At 35.7% G+C, this 21,596-nt stretch overlaps 1 protein-coding gene across 1 annotated transcript in view; it reads left to right on the forward strand.

Moving 5' to 3' along the window:
- Positions 1-21,596, forward strand: part of UBE3C (ubiquitin protein ligase E3C) — a 68,410-nt gene that overhangs the window by 15,000 nt on the left and 31,814 nt on the right. The window contains exons 6-15 of the mRNA XM_083871838.1: positions 744-901; positions 2,935-3,088; positions 3,865-4,085; positions 4,354-4,508; positions 6,309-6,496; positions 13,487-13,573; positions 14,239-14,396; positions 14,949-15,181; positions 18,602-18,706; positions 19,452-19,539. Of these exons, the coding sequence (XP_083727964.1) occupies positions 744-901; positions 2,935-3,088; positions 3,865-4,085; positions 4,354-4,508; positions 6,309-6,496; positions 13,487-13,573; positions 14,239-14,396; positions 14,949-15,181; positions 18,602-18,706; positions 19,452-19,539 (1,547 nt within the window). The remainder of the gene's footprint in view (positions 1-743; positions 902-2,934; positions 3,089-3,864; positions 4,086-4,353; positions 4,509-6,308; positions 6,497-13,486; positions 13,574-14,238; positions 14,397-14,948; positions 15,182-18,601; positions 18,707-19,451; positions 19,540-21,596) is intronic.

A 21,596-nucleotide genomic window follows, 5' to 3' on the forward strand; every position in this document is an offset into this window, starting at 1 on the left:
GTATGACAAACAGTGACACCAGATATTAAAGAAGACTTGAGTGGTGGGTTTTAAAGTCCACGTGCAGTGGGACACAGCTGTGGTGTCACTGCATTGGATTGTACATTTTCACTACGGTGGAATTTGTGTTTTTGTAAATGCAGCTCTTAATATGGATGGGGGAAAAAAGCACATTGTTAGGGCAAGTCAGCCCATGCACATCTTGCACTAAAAAATACTTTGAATTCTAAACAGGCTCTTAATCATCATTATTTCTGTGGTTACTGGTAGCTGTTGCATAAGCAACTTGTTAAAAAGCTGGGAATGGTTGTATTTTTAGTATTTCAATCTGTAATCAAAGATGTGTTGTGTTAGTTATGCACATAGTGTTCTCTAGCACCTGTTCCCAGCCTGTGTTGCTCTGGGGCTTTCATGGCTTCATTTGTAATATGTTAGTGGTACATGTTGGTAAAACATGAATTATTCTTTGCTTCTTTTCCAGTTTATGCAGTAGGCCTCTAAATTTTCAAATCACTCAGAGCATTTAGTACTCAGAGAAACTCAGAGAATTTAGTAGGATTTAAAGGTGGAATGCCATATTCGTTACCCTAAAATCAGGAGTTATTAATAGAAAGATGCCATCAAAAAGATGTAGCTGAACTACTGAGAGCACCTGGAAACCAAATAGAAATAAGTTACTTTAAGATGAATGTGTGGTGAAATACGAGAAATATCTTGTTAAATAATTTTAATTTCATTTATAGGCTACTGCAAAATTGCAATGATGACAGTCTGAATGTTGCACTTCCTATGAGAATGCTTGAGGTATTTTCATCTGAGAATACGTATTTGCCTGTTTTACAAGATGTCAGCTATGTGACATCATTAATTGAACAAATTTTGCACTACATGGTTCAAAAAGGTGAGTAGCTAGGAACCAGAAGTTCTGGGAAATAATGGAATAACCAAAATTGAACACCTGAAGCCCATATTGTTTAATCAAATTTTTGTCTTTACCACAGACACCATGAATAAAGTGCTGTGTACACTAACCTGTACATTAGGTGGATATTGTCCTTGCAATGAAGTCATGGCTTGAGAAATTACTGTTTGATTTCTTTGGAAATTCTGGTTATAAATTGAGTATTCTACTAAGTTACTTACAGAGACCTGTAGCACGGATTTTTAGAGTAGGTAGAGATATCACCTAACAAAAGTTTTATTCCAGTATCTGTTTAATACTCTCACATGGACACACACACTGTGGCAGAGCTAAGCTTCAGTTGTGTAAAAGTTGGTCATTGTGTTGCAGTACTGTTCTCTGTAAATGTTAACAGGCATTATTGTTTTAGATTGGTATTACCTTTTCACCCTGCCAGCACTCAGACACCTTAGCAGAGACGGTGGCCTGGCTTTTATTTCTCTCATGCCATCATCAGCAAAACTGTTTGCTAAACTGCAGTCAGTGACACCTGTGCAAACATACCAAAAGTTAATGAATTGGATAGTTAGCACCAAAATGATGTTTAGTTGCAAAGAAACTTTCTTGTTCTGGGAATGTCCAAAATAAATTATTTTGCCTTTTTGATATGGTGACTTGAGTTTGCAAAACTTGTGGATTGTGAGGAAAGACAAAAACATTTTGAAATAAATCTTTTGGTTTCAGCCTCTTTGGTACAAAATGCAGAAAGAGCATCTTCCATTGATTAGTTATTGGAGTATTTCTATATAATATTTCAAGTATATTCAGTGGACTTGACTACCTAATCATGTTACTAAGGACTGTATGTTGGAGTCACTGTGAGAAAAAAAATTACTCTTATTGTAGCACATTCATTTTACTTGCTTTGGCATAACAAAAACTGTATATGTGTCTCATTGGTTTTTATATAATAAATATGTCTTCCAAAATGCATGTATTTGTTCTTATAGTAAAATATTCTGTCCTTACAACTGATACGTGAAAGTTTGATATTATAGAATCATATTTTTTTTACTAAAATTTAGTTTCATTACCTATATTGAAAACAAAAAGAAGTGGTTTTGTGCAACTGCAGATGTTCTGTCTCCTAATAATTTTTGATGCTTAACTTGTAAAGAATCTGTTACCACTTTTCATTACTGTATGATTTTAGATATAATTTGCCTTCCATGTGTGTCTGGTCAGCATTGCTAAGTCATTCCTTTATGGGGACTTCCACTGTGACAAGTTAGGTGGTCCCTGAGGTTCTTAGACTGGGCTCTCAATGATGTGACACTGTTTATGTATTTACAGTGTTCCTGTAATTGTGGAACTTGTGTCTTAGTTTGGGAGTTCATTGAGCATGAAGGAAGTTGGTTTGAGAAGAATGAAATCACGTGGTTCCATTTGTACTTCAGTGAGACAAAAATAAATGACTCTCTCTACATGTCTTTATGGCATGAGTGGTAATGCATTTTATTACTGTCTGAGAGAGTCCTATTCTGGAAATAGTGATTGTGTTCTTCAGCCTGCTAAGGCAAGGTGGTCACAGAATTGGGCCATTCTGCCAGCAGGTCCCTTGCCTGTATGATGTAGTCGTGTTTTGGACTAGAGTAGAAAATTGTTCATTTCTGGAAGAGTGGAAGGACAATATGACTAGAGCCACTTAAAGGAGAAGACAGCATCTTTTTCATAATTCATTATTTAGAAAATCAAGTTATTCACTTCCTCAGCAAGAGTTGATTGATCTTTCAAAATCAAACTGACTCTGAATATGGTTATTTATGAATGATGTTATAATGTGGTGTTTCCAAAGAGATTGCTAATACAGCCTGTTAATTATGTGAATGTGACTTGGACTATTGTAAAATGTCTTCCTAAGTCACGTTTCATGTAATGAATTATAAAGTGTTTTTCAACTTAATTTGCATTTTGTTTTGTATGGAAAAGAAAAAATAATGCTGTATTTAAAAGCAATTTTTTTTTACTTGCAGGCTACTACAAGTCGCTTTATTTGTTAATTAACAGTAAGCTTCCCTCGAGTATTGAGTATTCTGATGTTTCTCGTGTCCCTATTGCAAAAATACTTCTGGAGAATGTTCTGAAGCCATTGCACTTTACATATAGCTCCTGTCCAGAAGGTGCAAGGTAAATAAATATAATATTAAACATTTGTGTACTCATTTGCTATAGTCAGAGGCGCAGTTTGTTGTTGTCTAGTGTTTGGCCATTCTTTCAGTGCAGTTTGATGTATTTGTACAGTAATGATTTTTGATAACACTACATCATTGAAACAATGTAGTTGCAGGTGTGTTTAAGAAAAAGGCAATAAAATGCTGAATGCTGCAATAAACAGCACAGAGAATAGCAGGTATCACAGTACATGGGAATGAGGGTGTGGAAAATTTAGATGGGAGAAGAGATGCAGCTAAGAGTAGATGAAAAGAATTTTAGAGTTCAAAAGAACTTTGTGACAGATGGGCTGAGGTTTATGGAGAGAAATTACTGAGGCAGCTTACAAGTAAAAAGAGCCAGGTATGTAGACAGAGGAGATGTAAATTCAGGTTGTATCACGTGCAGTAGTGTTTTTTGTTACGATAGGATTTTGTGTAAAAGGGTTTTTTTAGATGTATTTTTTTCTTCAGTATTAAAAAAAATTAACTTCAGAATAGTTTTCTTGCAGTTACTGAAAAGTTTAAAGGATAAAATTGCTTGTAAGATCATTAGGAAGAGGATTTAGTGTAAGAAGTTAATTTTTGAGAAATCTGAGAAATTTGATGTACTAGGACAGAATTAATGGAGCACATCTTTGCAGTCCTCTTGATGGATGTGTTCATACTTGCAAAATGATCTATTATTCCATTGGTATAATTGTGGGAAATTTTGCCTATATTTTCTAAAGCAACAATTTTTCTTCCTTTCAGGCAGCAGATTTTTGCAGCCTTCACAGAGGAGTTTCTGGCAGCACCTTTTACAGATCAGATATTCCATTTCATCATTCCAGCGCTTGCTGATGTGCAGACCATTTTCCCTTATGAACTCTTTCTGAATGCACTATTATTAGCAGAAAGTGGATGTTCAAGAGGAAGTGATCAAGCCCCATGGCTTTTCTACTTTGTGTTAACAGTTGGAGAAACATATTTGGGTGAGCAAGCTGAGGGGATAATTAATTGGTTTTTTTCATGTTGGAATTGATATGTTATGTATTTCCTTAACATGGTTTATTGCCAAGTAAAAAGGACAGTGGCTAAGTGGTGGAGACATCTGTTCTGTTACCTGTTTTTACCCTTTTCATTATAAAAATGCACTAATTTGATAAGATTTGGCATAACTTGTTTTGGTCAGGTATTTCTGGTAATTACAGCACAGTGTGTTCCTGCTGATGGTCTTTTGTTTCAATGTATCTGTTCTAGGATCCCTTTCAGAGGAAGGACTTCTTGTGTATTTGAGGGTACTCCAAACTTTCCTCTCTCAGCTGCCTGTGTCTGCTGCTGGTACAAATCGTCAAGATGCAAACAGTGATTCTGAAGATGAGGATGAAGAGATCAGTAAAATGACAACTACACTGGTAAGCAGAATTCCTGTGAATGGATTTGTACTACAGCAGCAGCAGCAAAAATAGGCAAAAGCATGACCCTAAGTCCAGTATTTTTCTATAGGTGTGGAAGGGAGCCTCTTTGCTTCTTAAAAATTGATGATTGTTAACTGCAAGCAAATGGAACTGATTGTTTACATTAAAGCAAACTCAGTACTATAATAATAGATCCTAAATGACAGATAGCATGACTGTGGAAGTAGAGCTTTTATTTTAAAAAAGGCTTAAAATTGTCTTTTTACATTTGTATTTTACAGAGATTTTCTTACTCTCTGTATTCTGTAGGCCCATGATGATGCTGAGATATCATGAAATACACTTATACTCCAACTTAGTTTTTTCATTTTTTTTCTTCATGGAAATAACTACAAGTTCAGCTACAGTCTCTATCCTGTAGAACAGTCTGTATATACCCACTAACTCAAAAGCCCTCAAAGGGAAACACCTGCTTTCTGTTAAAATACATAGAGACATTCTTATAAATAGAACTTCTTCACTATAGTTTAAACTTACAAACAGAATAAGTCTGTGCTAACTTTAGTCTCCTACTACTCATATCAAGCCTTTGACACACCAAAGTTGGACAGATGTAAATTCAACTGTTTCTTACTGGCCTTTATTCTTTCAGAAGACGCAGCCGTTCAAAGGACTTAGTGTGCATGCTTTCCTTCTAGAATGTGAGAAATGTCACCATATTTAAAGTTCATTAAAAAGAGACTTAGGCAAAGCCATGCTGCCAGGGAGTACTTGCAGCATTTTACTTGAGTGTTTTTAGATGCTGCTGTGTTACTGTCACACCAAAATCTTTACCAGCATATTTAAAGCAAATACCTAATTTGCCAGGCACGCACACTGTGTGCAGTGTAAATATTGGCAGGTTCTACTTCTGGCTTAGAGATGGGTGATGCTTAAGAGGTGATTAGGTAAAAACAAAGCAATAATTTCTGTCCACAGGTAACTTCCACTAATTCCTAAATTAGAAAAAAAAAATCTGCTGTGAGGAGGCTTTATATAAATAATGCTATTTTTTGCACTATGGCTTTTTGTGTGTTTCTGCTGTGACTTTTTTGTATGTATTCTCTATTTTTGCCTGTCTTACAAAAAACCCTCAAAATGTCAGTGGGTGGGGAACCTCTTTTCCTTAAAAATTTATAACTAGTTAACTCATCTTCTTCAGTGAGTATGACAGCTTTGCTCAGTTGAGGGTAAGATAAAGATAGGAAATTAGGAAAAGAAGAGGTTGAGGTGGACTCAGTTGCATGCCAAGAGAAAGCATTCCTCTTCACACACTGCTGGTACTACCCAGACATGTACTGACCACCCTGAACTTTGTTGTCATTTGTTAACCCAAGAAATGTGAATGTGAAAATACTCCTTGTAAAGGAATTTAGAGTCCACACGCATTTCTGGGTTTCATGTCCAATGCTGACTGATGTCAATGGAGAAGAAATGATAATTCACATGTTTCTTGCCAGAAAATATTTTGCCTAATTGTGTGTAAGTGTTGCAGAGCATTCTTACAGTAAAGGCAGTATTTCCACTGGCCTCAGTGAAGGAAGGATACCAAAGCACAACACTTACCTGCCTGGGACTTTAAGTTGGCTCTTGAATCTGATATTTTGAAGACTGGATTATGCATATGTGCTTCTGTTTTATTTATTTCATTGTTCAAGAAAATTTCATTCTGGTTAAATTTGGATGTATTTTTTTTAGAGAAAAGGGGATATAATTAAAAAGAATTAAAAGTAAACTTCCCTTTGATGTGTTTGTTAGGGTGATGGGAGAATATCAGTCCAGTACATAACTGAGGAGTGCCTGAAGAAACTGGACACAAAGCAGCAGACAAACACTCTACTGAACATGGTTTGGAGAGATTCTGCCAGTGAAGAGGTCTTCACCCTGATGGCATCAATCTGCCACACACTAATGGTACAACACCGAATGATGGTGCCAAAAGTCAGGCAAGTAGAAATAATAGTCATCTTGAGCTATAGTACATCTAAAATTAGCTTTCTTGGATAGACTTGTTTTAAATTCCTTGTGGAGTTTTTTCTGTTTTCTTTTACAACTAGCTGAAATAAATTAGAATCTCAGTATTTAAACAGTAATTCCAGGCAAACCAAAGAGTGGGTTCTTTGTTTCTTACTTGTCTTGCTTCACTATGCCCTCTCAAGATTCTTGAAAGCATTTCATCTGTTCCCTTGCTCAGAGGCAATATTGAGTGTTATTCTAATAGAAATTGGACTACACTGTTTTTAAAACATTCAGTGCTGTGAACTCCCCAGTCTCTCTGGCTAGCTGAGCACTTGTTCACACCCTTCTTTAGTATATGCCAGAATCTTTTGCTACAAACTAAATTAATTTCTGACTGTTGAAAATCGCTGTTGTTTGGGGAGCGTTTGGCACCTGAGATGAAAATAAAGGACATGTTCATTTGTGCAGTGTTCTTTTACAAAGATTGCAACCACAGATGTCAGAACAATGGGAGAAGATTTTTGACCTTTTTATTATCAGACTGAGACCCATAAGTATTAACACTGTTCTGGTGCAAGTAGTTTTGAGTACCTATGTAGTTGCTGGTAGTAAAGTAAGTATTTAGGGAATGTTGTAAACATAATTCAAACTGCATTGTAAACAGTGATACAGAAAACTAATTAGGTGCTGTCTTAGCCCAATGGTGTTTATAGCTGCTAGAGGAAGTAAGATGTCAGTGAAACTGTGATTGCTCGATTAGGGTAATTAGTTCTTTGTAGACTAATTGCATTAGAGCAGGATGTGAGACCTGAAGATCATAGCAGCAGCTGAATTAGTGTGCCAGCTTTATTGTTGCAAGTAGTACATTGCCTTGGATAGTAATTACTGAGCTTAAATGGATCACTGCTCTCACTAGAGGCTTGCTGGTGATCTGTGTGGAAAAGGGTGTTTAATGACTAAAGAAGTCAGCGAACTTTAATTGTATGAGTATGGCATCTATTTCCTCTGAGAAGCTCTATTGGGTCTTTGCAATTATTTGTGATAACAAGCTATTTACACACTGGATAAATTCAGGAGTTATGAAAGCTCTACTCAGCATCTTCTAGTTGAAAATAATTAACAAATTGTAACTTTTGAATAGCTGAATTTTAGAAATAAGTAGTAGATACTAAGATTTCTGTCAGTGATACCACAGTCAAAATGAGCTTAATTTACACAGATATTTGGTAAATTAAAGTAGACTTTTAATTACTAGTTCTGACTTAGAAGTCAGCTCTAAGTGCTGGGTTTGCCAGGGATCATGATTTCAGCAGATGTCAATCTTTTGTCCTATTGTCAGTTCATTTTAGACCTGGCCTAAGTTACCAAGCAGCTATTCTAAATACAATTTTGAGCATTTTTGAAGGACAGATGATGCTTATTTGTGCCATTTAAAAATAAAATCAAAAGACTTTTTGTCATTAAGTTTCACTTTTTTGTCTGGTAATGTTTTTTTTTTAGTCCCCAAAATATTTTATCAAGTTTAATGATAGTCTTTTGAAAAATGCTACACTTGCTTTGTAACTTTTAAATTACTTAATATCCAGAGTGAAGCATATCTACTAATGAAACCATGTAGAAATAGTTAAGCAAAAATAATTAATCTCAAATTATTTTTAATATATTCTAAGAGCTTAATAGTGCTTTTTTATTTTGTATTTGAAGTCATGCTGGATCAAATGGTTTAAGATAGAAGGAGTTGTTAAAAAGGCTTAGTTTATTTAACAGCATATACGTCTGTAATATAAAGTAATGATAAAAACACAGAAGGTTCAAATCTGAAAAGTGGGATGATAAATAGAGTATTAATTGAAAATAATTTTTCAGTAACAAGAAAATTGGGCTAAGATCAATGCAGGCTTTAGAAGGGAGCAAATGACAAATATCTCAGTATTGTTTTAATGGTTCTGAGGTTTTTTTTCCTTCTTGGACAAAGATGAGAATTTCAGAATATAGATTTGTATCACTCTGTTAAAGCTGATTTTTTTTTTCTTGAGGCTTCTCATTACTTTTATAATATGACTGATGATGGTGATATTGTGTGGCATTAGGAACATTGGTGTTGCTGAATCATCTCAGTATTTTCCTTGGTTTTGCAACAGATGCCAAGACCAGAACAAGATACCCACAAGTATAATGTAGTTTTGAAAGGACCAATCCTATAATTTTCTGATGCTCTAGACAGGGTGGTGGGATGCAGAGGGGATAACTGAAAAAACACATTGCTTTGGGTTAGTTATTAGGAATTTTGATGAACTCTGAATAATTCTGGAAATAGGCAATCAAGCCAAATTAAAGAAGGAAGTCACAATACAAGAAAAACCTGACTGTAGCATGTGTTCAGTAACCTGGATGAGAGGTGTAAAATAAAATCTTGGTTATAAAGGAGCTATTGGGAGTTCTGCTTGTTTTCAAAAAATATGGGTCTTTAATATTTTCACTATGAAATTGATACATATTATTGAATACAGTTATTTAAAAAAAGAGAAAACTTGTGTCTTGGACTGTAGTTCTCATAGAGACTTGCAAGGCTTTTTTTCATCAAAACTGTACTTCAAATAAATAGTACGTTCTGTTTCTGTAAAATATTTTGGGGTGTAATTTAATACCTTAGACTTTGTCTTTATTACAGCTGAGTATTAAATAGTGGGGGAAGCTGTGCTGGGACATCAGTTGTTGTCAGCCATCTGATCTGTGCCCCTGAATTCACTCACCTTGGATTAACAGCTCCATGGTCACTGTTCATCACTACTGCTTAATGCCTGTAACACTGCTCATCTTAGCCTGTGGTTCAGAATTGTTTGGCAAATGCCACTCTGATGTGATCTGAGCAGCCTGTCTTCATCTGTGTGCTGAGATTTACAGGCTTTACGTGGGGCTCTTGGGGTCATTCTTTAGGTGGCGTTCTGACACTGCTGTGTTTCTCTTAAAGCCAAATTCATTGTATGTGCAGTTTTAATCTTCTTTTTTTAAGCCTTGCTTAAAAAGCCTTGCTTTACATTCTTGGTCCAATACAAGCAGAGGTAGAAGCATAAAGCAGCCTGAAGTGCAGGGCAGCTCATTCAGCAGTGGCTGTGGCTGTCTCATACCTGTGACACCTCACAGCTGTGCAGTGACAGAACCCGCTGCCCCGGCAGCACTGACCTGTCGCAGGCTGGACCAGCTCCTCTCATTCTGCTCTATTCTCTTCATTAACTTAAATGGTCTCAGTGGGAAACTGGGCCCAATTTATGACCTAGACTGAAAATCTTGCCTTTAACTAATTAACTTGTAGTGGTGCCTCAGCTAAATTAAGCTTAATGGGTCATTTAATCTGTCCCATTGCACAGGAGGAATTTGACACTTTTTTTAAACCAGAGGTGCCCAAAATGCTATTCTGGCAAGTAGACATAAATCATGTGGCCTTTGTGGACAATTAGATACCTAGAGAGAGAAACAAGGTTCTAAATAAATGATCGTTATGTACTTACTTTTGGGAACAGATAATTTAATTTGGTATGATTAAAATTGATACTTAACAGGAATCACCCAAGTGAATTTAACTCTATCACAGCCTGAGGTTGAGGCACTGCATGTTTTTCCACTTGAAAGGAGTTTTTCCTTTCTGGTGGAACAGAAATGTTTCTTTCTTCCAAACAACTATGCTAAATCTTAATATTGGACTTTACAGAAAATCTATTAATGAATCCAATACATAAAATATGTATAATGATCTCATAATAAAGAAGTTGGTGCATTCAGTGAGATTTTCTAGAAAATGCAAGACCTCCAGATATGAAGAATTTAAACTTGAGCTGCTTAGATTGTTTTTAGAATAGTGCAAATATTGAAAATGAAACTCCTGAGTTAGATTCTACAAGTTTACATAAAAATTTAAATGTCTGTAATCTTTTTTATTTCTATTTTTTTGTGTGAAATTTTTTTCCTTAAAGGAAAAAGTGATCAAGACTGTATGAACACTCAAACTTTATATTAGCTAATCTCTAAACTTTGTGGATTCATAAGGCTTCAGGATATATAAGCCATCCCTGTACTCTTCCACAGTTTATCAGGAATTCTTGCACTCTGTAATTTTAATGTAGCTCTGCCTGGAAAGGCTGTTTTAAAGCAGATTAACATCCTTTCTCTGATAAGGAAAAAGACCAAATAGAGTAGATTTTTGACTTATTTTAATTCTCAAAGTTTTAATTTTTACTTAATTTTTTTTTCTTTTTCACAGTCCTTTTTTTGTCAATGTGAAACCAAAAGCTTTGAGGCTTTATTACAAGCAATTTTGTGTAGATACAACTTTTCAAAGCCATCATTGCATTTTGTGGTGGGTTTCTTTTTTGCATTTTTTGGTTACAGTTGTAATTTTCAACTTTGAAAGCCAATTTTTGTACTTGGAGTGGGAAGGTGGCTGTTTTTTTCTGCCATCTTTACTTTTGTAATGGATTAAGTTTCAGGTGAATCTAGTGATGCAAATCTCTTTTAGCACACGGCCCAATTCACCGTTTTGTGTTCAGTTTGCAATTCTGTGTTTGTTTTCTGGTCACAGAAACTTTAGAATTGACGCTTTAGACCTGATGGATTAATTTGCTTCATATTTACAGTTATTTTATATGAATGAGACAGGTTGTTGGTTCCCTCTTCTTCCAAATGTGCATTTTTGTACTTGACCAGGTTTTCAGGAAAGGGAAATGTGAAAGTTGAATGCATTCAGCATTTCTGGAACTGAGCCATGAAACAGAGCAGTTGCTACAATTGACTGCCTGAATCACGGATATGGAATAAAAATGGCTAAAACTTAGACAAAGGTTATTATTATAAGCTCTTAAGGTTTGTCCTTTTTTCCCCTTCATTACTGCTGAATATTGCTAGAATGAAAAAATGAATTACATTATGATGGGTTCATTGTCCATAATGTTTGTTCATTTCTGCTCAAACTGTTACATAATTTCCAGGGATGATTGTGAAATTAACAAGTTTTTACCTGGAAGCTGCATGAGATCTGAAGGCAAATTGCCAAATTGCTTTTCATTTTAAATATGAGGCCGAAAACTGAAGGTCACTGGGGAAATTTCTCATTTCGGAAACCAAGACATCTGAACTATCATTCAGATATTTAAACATTAAAATACAAATCCTATTTCTAAATTAGCTAGATATGATAAGGCTGTCCTGATATGTTAATGCATAATTTTCACCAAATGTCAAAATAATGTGACTTCAGAAGGGAATAGAATTCTCATGCATCAAATTCAGGTTGAGGTTTTTTTTTAAAAAAACCACATAGATAAAGTAGAACTTCATGTAACAGCAAAGCTTATCTTAAACTGGCATTAGCTGTGCTTTCTTCAAATTTAACTTGGACTTGGTAGTGTCCCCAATGTGCAATTTCTTTGAAATAAGTGAAGCCCCCAACTCTTTTTAAAGGTACTGATCTATGCATTTAAAATTCAGAGGCACACTGAATTCAAGGTTGCTTGTTTCATTTCTCAATTTTTTTGCATGGCCCTACTCTATTTCCAAATGTGAAATGATCCTTAGTGCTTAGTGAGGGGCTCTGTCTGCCTCATGCTGCTTTATCCTGGCACAGATCCTTGTCTGTGCAGCTGGATCTGGGGGATGCAGGTGAACTGGGAGCCCGAGGAAAGGACCAGCTGTGGGGTCAGGACTGAGGCTGTGCCTGGGGGAAAGGAGCAGGAGGAGCAGCCAGGACCCAGGGACGTGTGGCATTGTGCACTGGTTTGTCAGAGGGTGTGTAGGTGTTCTTGTGTGGGAATTAAACCATTCTCCAATGTTTTTAAGCCTTTATTGATATATAACTTTTTTCCCTTAATGAAATCTGTACTTCTTTTCCTTTTGCCATCTGCTAAATTTTAATTTCCATGTGGTCCACAATAAATACTTTGTTTCCTGGCACCAGGTGGTGTCCCCTCCCCGCTCCCATTTTCCAGCCTCCTATCTCTTGTATGCCTGGTCAGAGAATTTTGATGTTGCAAAACTGTTGACCACTGAGACACATCGATCTCAGGGTTTTTTACCTTAATTCCTAATAGGAATTAGGAGACCTAGGAAAGTGGCATCTAAAAAAATTAACTGAATACTTTTCTTTGATACCTGAAAAATGACTGCTTAGTCAGTGAAATCCAGTTTGGTTCCTAGAAGACATTGTTTCAGATGACTTTGTCTCATATGTTGTTTCCTGCAAAAGGAAGAAAATACACTAGGGGTGACTTTTTAGTTTCAGGAAGCTATATATTTCTCTTTTTTATAAAAAGTTTTTGATACTGTAATCATGTCTGAAGTAATGTGGTTAAAGTCAGTCCTCTGTGTAACTGACTGGTGAAGTTATACATTTACTTTTACAAAGTAATAAGATATTCTCAAATAAGAAACAATTTTCAGTCGACAGATGGGTTAGTGTACATGTAATAGTCCTGATATTATTCCATTGATGTTCTATTTCTCTCTGCCAAGCTGAGTATACCAGTAAAATTGCTGTAATTCTGACATAAATGAAGGTATTTTAATCTACCTTTTGCAAAAAATTGCTGTTTGATACTGTCAGAAGTACCACAGATGTGACATGTTAACTAGTTTGATGTAATTTTCTATATTAGAATTTAAAAAGTCCCAGATCATTAATTCAGCGTTATGTTATTTTTATTACTATATGTTGAATTCTGCAGAAGACTGGAAATGTGGGTTTATATTGTATAGTTTGTTGCTGATTTAATTAAAGCTATTATTTTTGGTATAAAGTTTTATATGGTTGGTTTTCAGCTTTTGGGGCTTTCACCAGATTTGGTCAGAATGAGACCCTTCATCTTGAAAATGTAAATTTAAATTGTTCATTTCTGAGAAATGCTTGACAGAAAAGTTCTTATAGAAACATTGTGTTTTGTGAATACAGTATGTTGGAAGACACAATTTATTTGAACTTCTTCTTGCAGGCTTCTTTATAGTTTAGCCTTTAATGCCAGATTCCTGAGGCATCTTTGGTATTTGATATCTTCAATGACTACACGAATGATTACAGGGTATGTATTGTTCTACTTCTGGAACTGATTCTTTGTTAAAGTAGGGCATATCTAGTCAAAGTCAATAGGACAGTTAGAGGTATGGTTACTTATCTCCTGTGATTTCATAAAACTGAGCAAAATCTTGGAAATCAGACAGAATAAAGAAAATACTTATTTAAGATGAGTTGAACATTTTGTAGTGCCTGGAGTTTTTGGACCATTCTTGGAGCACTTACAGGCAGTGTAACACTATTCAGTGTAACAAACACTGAAGCTCCAGGCCCTTCATCCCAAGTGTGTGAGTTTTATCTCACGTACTCTGACCAGTCCAGAAATAGATGGTGGCAGAACCACTTGACTGGGAATTGAGGCACTGGACCTACAGATGTGCTCAGTGCTGACATTCAGGGAATTATTCTCTTTGTGTCTCCAAAGTATCTGCAGTCTGTATTAGTTAATGCTCAAGTTTATTTGTCATGGAGACACTGAGGTACCCGTGACAAGAACTTGTGAAGAGTAACCTTATTTTCCAAGAATTGGAAATAAAAGTTGTTTAACTGAAAACACCAATGTTATGTTGCTCTTGGAGCTATTACCACATTCTTTTACTAGAATGCTGAAGATAGTACTTTCTCAGAGTATTTTATTAACCCTCTCTTTTAAACTGCATTTTGTATTTTAAGGTCTATGGTGCCACTCCTTCAAGTGATTTCAAGAGGTTCTCCAATGTCTTTAGAGGACTCTAGCCGAATTATCCCTCTCTTCTACCTTTTCAGTTCTTTGTTTAGTCACTCACTTATTTCTATTCATGATAATGAATTCTTCGGTGACCCAATAGAAGGTGAGTTTTGAACATACTGAATAGCAGTGCTTTGTAAAATGTTTTTGTGTGAGGCTGGAGAGCTCCCTGGGCAATGATTTGCTGACATCTGGGAGGAAGGATCTTGTGGGCTGGCTCGCTGATGGTCCCTTGAGCACTCAGCTGTCAGCTGGCTCTTTTATGGTGATTGCACTTAGAAAAAAGAGAGAAAAATTAATGGTCTGCGCCTTGGGAACCCTAGCTTTACACAGGGTCTGATATGGAAGTTCTTAATCATGATAATTTTTAATGAGTTACTGAAGAGAGCGAACTTCTTCTGGACTGAACCTATAGTTTAATGTATAAATTTAACATAGCAGGAATCACAAAAGAGATAAGGGGATATTGTAATTAAAATAATTGTGACTGCTCACAATCCCGAGATTTGACCTCCTTTCTAAATGTTCACTCATTCTCTTTTTGGATGATGTTTCTTTTCTCTACCTTTAGATTATGTGTGTGAATATTAATGTTTAATTAAATAAGTAGGATTTTTAAGTCATTTAAGGAAACTTAAGCTTGTGTTTCATGTAGTTGTAGGTCAAAGACAATCATCAATGATGCCTTTTACACTAGAAGAGCTTGTAATACTCTCCCGCTGCCTTCGAGATGCTTGTCTAGGAATCATAAAGTTGGCTTACCCAGAAACAAAGCCAGAGGTTCGTGAGGAATATATTGCAGCCTTTAGAAGTGTTGGAGTAACAAAAAACACAGAAATGCAGCAATGTATACAGACAGAACAGAAAAGGTGGATTCAGTTATTCAAGGTAAATTCTGTCAATTTTCAGAACATAGCTGAATAAAGTTTTCCTGATTCTGCCGAAGATATGAAATTAGAGATTTTTTTTTTTTCTCTCATGTTATTGCTGTTGCAACAAGGAATATGGATTTGGGCAGATTGCTGTTTGGCATATGTGCTAAACTTCAAGTAACTAAATTCTGATAACTGTAACAATTTTTTTTTCCTTCTGTCAATTCTCTATTTTCTTGCTTGTCTTGTTTATAAAACAGTTACTGTGTAAAATATGGGGTTTAACTCGGACTCCCATTCACCAAGGTGCTTAAGCATGTTGTCATAACTTTGTATAGGTGTGAAATTCTAACAAAATGTAATGATTACTCAGGTACTTCTCTATTAGAGACTTCACTACAGTGGTACCATGCTGTATTGGTTTTGTTGGTATTCTAAAACCTGTTGGTATTCCTCATTTTGAGTTTGCTGGCATACTAAAGGGAAGGTGAATCTGTCTTAGCAGATGTGAATTTAATGCAAGTTCTTTCTGGATATCTACCAGTGTTTTTCTGCTGGTTTTATCTGTGGCATCCTTGCTAAGACATGAGTTAAGAGAAGCTGAAAACGTTGGCAGAAAAAAACCCCCCCTAATATAACTGTTGCTGAAAAAAAAGAGTGCTTGACTTGTCATGAAAATTCTGCAGCAAACACATCTAGTCAGCTAAAATTGCTCATTAAAGAAGTGGGAGCAGAAGAAATGCATTTTCCAAATTGAATGCTAGATTTACAGTCTGTTTAATACTGGCGACCTCTCGCACACTAATGTTCAGATCGAGTCATCAGCTGTCCCTTCAGGTCTTTTATCACTGCTTTTGTCAAGCTATCTATTTAATTGAAAGAAGTTAATTGAATGAAAATGATCAACTAAGCTTGTATTAATATTGCTAATGGAACTTTCTTCTTGGCCATGTTTGGAGAAAGATGTCATGCTAGACTTTAGGAAAGGCCCATTAAGGCTTGCACTTAACCTGATGGGCTAATTAAGGAATGCTTATTCATTCTACAAGTCTAAGGTAGCCTCTATCCAGCCTATTCTGCCTGATTTTACAACACATTTCACTTATGAGCATAAGCATTAATAGCAGTGAGAGTAACTGATAATGTTTTGATTGCATTGAATACAGTCCTAATGCACCACTGAATTTGTAATTTGCACAGATTGATCTAATATATGTTTGCACAATGTAATTTACATATTCGTCTTTATATTGCCAATAAACTTTTGATTTTGAGGTCTCGAATGAAACCCCCAATATGTCTTTTTATCTGAGAAAGATCTCAGACCAGGGGTATTTTTATTCATGCAGTTCATATCACGCCTCCTTCTTTTTGTTTGCTTTAGTTTGTTATGCTTAATCAATCTTTGTATAAGTTAGTGGATTTCAGGTGAATTTGATCATATTTTGCTGTCATTCAGAAAGTTATAAAATCCTGAGTTACCTTATCCCACTTTGGCAGTCAGAAATTAAACTTGCAGTGGAACTGTCAAAACCGGGGGTACTCTTTACTATGTTCAGGAGCCAGGGTTGTCTTCCGTCAGCTGAATTGGAAATACAAGTCTTGAGGATATCTGGAAGATTCCAGTTCTACCCAAAAAAATAAGATAATAACAAAGTTTCCCTTGTTTACTTCTTCAGAAGCATGTTTGTTGTTACAGATAAAAAAAAATTGAACATGGCTAAAGTTAATATCATTGAGAGACTCCTGTGACAGCACTGAGTCTTTCCTGAGGGCAGCTTCAGAATTGCTTCCTGCCAGTAAACAGGCAGCAGTGCTTTTTTCCAAATAATTAAACAAAGCTAAAGTAGTTAATTATAAATTCAAGTAGAAAATGCTTTTTCTTTCTTTTGCAGTATGTCAAATATATCTTTCAAATATGAGATTTATCTTTGCTAAAGCTTTTGCAAGCTGATGGCCCAAAAAAAAGACACATTCCTTCCTTATCATCTGTGCTTTTAATTTTGCTTTTTCCTTTTATCTTTCAATTCCTCACTTTTGTTTTGTTAAACAAAAGAATTATTTCACAATCTTGAGTTATTCCTGTGAAATCAAGCTTCTGATTTTGCTGAATTTTAGTTTTAAATGCTGCTTGCACTGAACACTTTATTGGAAAGAAATCCCCATTTTAATATTCTTTATTGCAGTTCATCTTCCCTTTCAATAGATTACATACTTATGAAAATTTTTACAAAGGAATGCTGAGTTGGAGTGGCAGCTGGGTTAGTGGTCTCAGTATTCATGCATTCTGCAGAGAAACTCCAATTTCACCTAATCTGATTCAGCTTCCTTAAAGGTTTCCTTAGCTGCTTGTAAAATATTGTATATACATGGTCTTCCTATGGATAGTCTTTTCTGATTTTATTTTCCTTTTTAAAAATGTTCGCCTCACTTACAGTGGTAATGGGACCAGAGAGGTTCAGTGACTCATGTAACCTGCACTGAATTTTATAAGGAAAAGGTGATGAAAATTCCCATGTAATCAGACAGTTCCCTTAATAGCATTCTTGGTTTTGTCTTGAATGAAGACATTACTTTAGAACTGGATGTTAAAAGCTCTTTTGTGTAGCATGTAGACACAGAATCCTTTAGAAAGCCCATTAAACTTTGTTACTCCTGACACCTGTCTATTAAGACTGTCTTTTTGCAAGATCATTTCAGAAGAGCTCTGTGTACATCTTTTTCTTATTCATTTTTCAAGTGCTATACTTTAAAGTTGCCAAACAGATGATTGTTCACTGTAGCAGTGATAATGTCTTTTTAGCCTGGTAATTTACTGTTCTATTGATTCCACTTAATTATGTTTTATGTAGTGGTGGGTGAACTTGATTCAGCTTTGGACAGAAGGCAACTGAGTGTGGCAGTTCTGCTTGAGGTGGAGAACTTGGTAGCTTGGTTTCTCTACTTTTGTTTTTTTTCTGGATTGGAGGAAACTGCCAGGAAAAACACTAAAATTGCAAAGATACCCTAGTGACCATTGATAATAATTTTTCTCAGCCTCTCCATTTTGCTAGGAAGATAAAAGAACGTTATATACATACATAACATACATTGGGTGTATACTTGGTTAGGTGTTATTTTCTTTAAATAAATAGTTTAATGTTGGTAATGATTTGTTTGGGCTTCTCTGAACTGGCATGCAGCACTTGAGGTGTGCAGTACTGCAAAATCCTGGATTTCGGAATGAGACTTTATTAAACCAGGTTTTTTTTGATGTCTTGAAAGTGAACCATGATTACTTAATCTCATTCTCAGATATTTAACTCTAACAGCAAGTTTTTGTGAGTTAAAAATAAGTGGCAATTTTATATGTTACAGATTTTCTTAAAAAAGCTTTTGCTTTGTGAATTATGTGATTTCATTCATAGTGTTAAATGTATGTATTTCTGACACCTAGGTTATCACAAATTTAGTGAAAATGTTGAAATCTAGGGATACAAGGAGAAATTTCTGTCCACCAAATCACTGGCTCTCAGAACAAGAAAACATTAAAGCAGATAAGGTAAGAGTCATATCCTTTTTCACAAAGCCTTACAGGTGCCAAATTTTCACCGATGAAGTGTTTGATTCCTGACAGTATTAATGATGTTGCACAGATTGTATGGTTTAAAACCTGGAATAATGTTGCTTTTCTCTGATGTTAGAGTCTTGCATCTGTTAAGAAAATTGTATATTAAAGCACATTTCCAATCCATAAAGGGGAACTTGCCCTACAGTGCAAGAGTGTAAATCATTGGCATTTTTAGCAGAGGAGACTGGGAAATCTGGTAGTATTTAGTTGCATCTTCTCACAGTAGAAATGCTAAATGAAAGAATTGCTCTATAGTGGAGAAAATTCTCTTCCAAAATAAAAGAAAATTCAGTAGCATTTTCTGTACTTACCTCACCTAGAATTTTTTTCTAAGAGCTTTTGAAAAGAATGACATTGATCTCAAAAAGTGCATTATGTGTGTGCATGACATGTGCTCAGTACAAAATAAACAGAATATTTGACACCTCAAAATTCAAAGTCATCTCTAGTGTCATAAATACCAGAACTGAATGTAACATTGTGTGGTATCTTTGAATACATGGGATTTATATTGTGTTGTTATTAATTGTGCAGCTCTCCTGTAAGGCACAGCAGAAATGAAGATGTTAAGGCATTCAGACACACTCCTGCATGTGACAACTCTGTGTATTTAGTATGCAGTAGTAAATTGTGATGTGTAATTAGGTTTAACTGTGAAATCCTGTTAATTTGTGAGGTCACACAGCTGTATGTGCCATCGGCCAGACATGTCTGGAGAGTCAGGAGGATGGGGAGAATAGGACCTCTGCAATCTACTTTGGATGGTAAGACACTGTCTATGCAATTTCAGCTTTGCTAAGTCAAAATAAGAGTTTGCCTTATGCAAAGAAATCTGTCTTTTCTAGAACTCAGTTGAGTGTTTTGTATTAAAATCTCAGTAGCCAAAAGCAAGACAATCTTTCATAATTTTGGTTAATGTATTTTCACAAGTTGTGTACTTGTATGCATGTGTGTATATCTTTAGAATGTTTAATGTTATTTAATTTAATTTCTTTGCCAGAACTTCTGCTGGCATTGATGAGGCAAAATGATAGGCGGAGAAATGATGTGTGTTTTAAGATAATGTATTAATATGTATAAAAGGCAGTTGCATAGAATAGAAAATTAATACAGTTGCAGAAGATGCAAAGCATTGAGATTTTACTTTAACTGTATGCTATAAAGAAACATTTTCATTATGTATTAAACTGTAACAAACAGGCTGTACATGGTAAATATTAACTCCTGTTTATAAAGTGTCTCTAATTAGATAAGGCAGAAACTTAAACCTCAGAATTACTCAAAATATCAGGATTTTATGGAACTTGCACAGCAAGATTTGAGAATGGCACAAACTTAGCAATCAGGGTAAATTTACACTAGATTAGTTGTGCCAATATGCTTTCTTATGTAGACAGTCTGTTTCTTCCAGTTTTTCATACCTTTTCAGCCTCACTATTCTAGAATTTTACCTCCTGTGATCAGGTAAAATAATCATTAAATCACTGGCACTTGTGCAGAATTAATAATTAAAAATGGAGCCTTTAAGTGGCAAAATGATTCATCTACAGGAGTCCTTCCTCTCTTTTAAGACAATGCAATCTCTTGAGTTAGTTTAGGCAGATACAGTAGATCATGGAGAGACTGTACCCTTTGTATGCTGCTGTAGAGTTGTACAGAATTAAGAGCTTTGTCCAGTGTTGAAGCCTAAAAACTTGTAGTGATAGTTTTTATTTGAGTAGCTATGATGGTAAAAGTTATTATTTATTTTTATTACCTTATTAGTGTAGTTGCCAGCTAATAACTAGTTGGCTCAGTTTAAGTACTGCTGAGAATTTTTAATTATACATTTTTTCAGTTTAGTTTCTTTCTCTGGAAGTCACCTCTTCTCCACCTCAGCAATCCTTGTTTCTCTCACTGACCTACATGACTTTCCACAGCTGTTTATACTGTCTGGATGTTCTCCACTGTCAAACCTATTCCATATTTATCACTTCCACATTCTCCTGGTCTCCTTGCCCTCATACCTACAGTACCTTGAGCTCTCTGCCAGACCTTCCTTCCCCAGATGCCCCCAGTTCTCTCCATTTCATGCCTCCCTTGGTGTGGGTACTTGGGGACAAGGAATGCCTGTGCTGTGCTGGTGTGAGCAGCTGTGTGCTGCTTTTCCTGGCTGGCTGCAGGTGAGCTGGCACAGTGAGCTCTGCTCTCCTGGCTGGGCCTGTATGCAGGTCACTGAAGAAGTTTCTCCTCTCCTCTCCTCTCTGGCCTGTTGAAAATTTTCACAGTACTTGGTATTTTTGAATCCCTTGTTCTCTGTCAAAGTTGAAGTTCAGCTGATGAACTCAAGAGGTGTGTTGGAGGCAAGATGGTGAGGAAAGACAACAGTGTGTTCATGTGAACCTCGTTTTCATATGAGATCAGGCTAAAATGAAAGTGCAGTCAACACAAATGTGTGAAAACAAGCAGGTAACCTTGTGCACATGACGTGTTTAATCCCTCTTGACTCCATATGGGTTAAAGCCAATTAGCATGAAAGTACTGCTGAATCACATATGGTCATGTTTATTTGTGCTTTTTCATTTACTTAAATGGCAGACTTGTGAGTTCTAAATGCCCTCTGTATTGATGACTCCATCCCATATTTCTCTTTAAAGAAAGAAGCTGTGATGGAGAAATGCAGATAAAATTGACTAATTGACTGAAATAATTGAACTGTCGAAGTCATGTAGTAGTTTACCTTTGCTGTACATGCACTTTTCATTTAAAATGCTTTTAACTGTTAGCTTAATAGGCTTCATACATTGACTTTAATTAAAAATGTTTACTAAGTAAACTAAAG

This window comes from Zosterops lateralis, assembly GCF_965231275.1.
Source record: "Zosterops lateralis genome assembly, chromosome: 1".
Classification (NCBI taxonomy): domain Eukaryota; kingdom Metazoa; phylum Chordata; class Aves; order Passeriformes; family Zosteropidae; genus Zosterops; species Zosterops lateralis.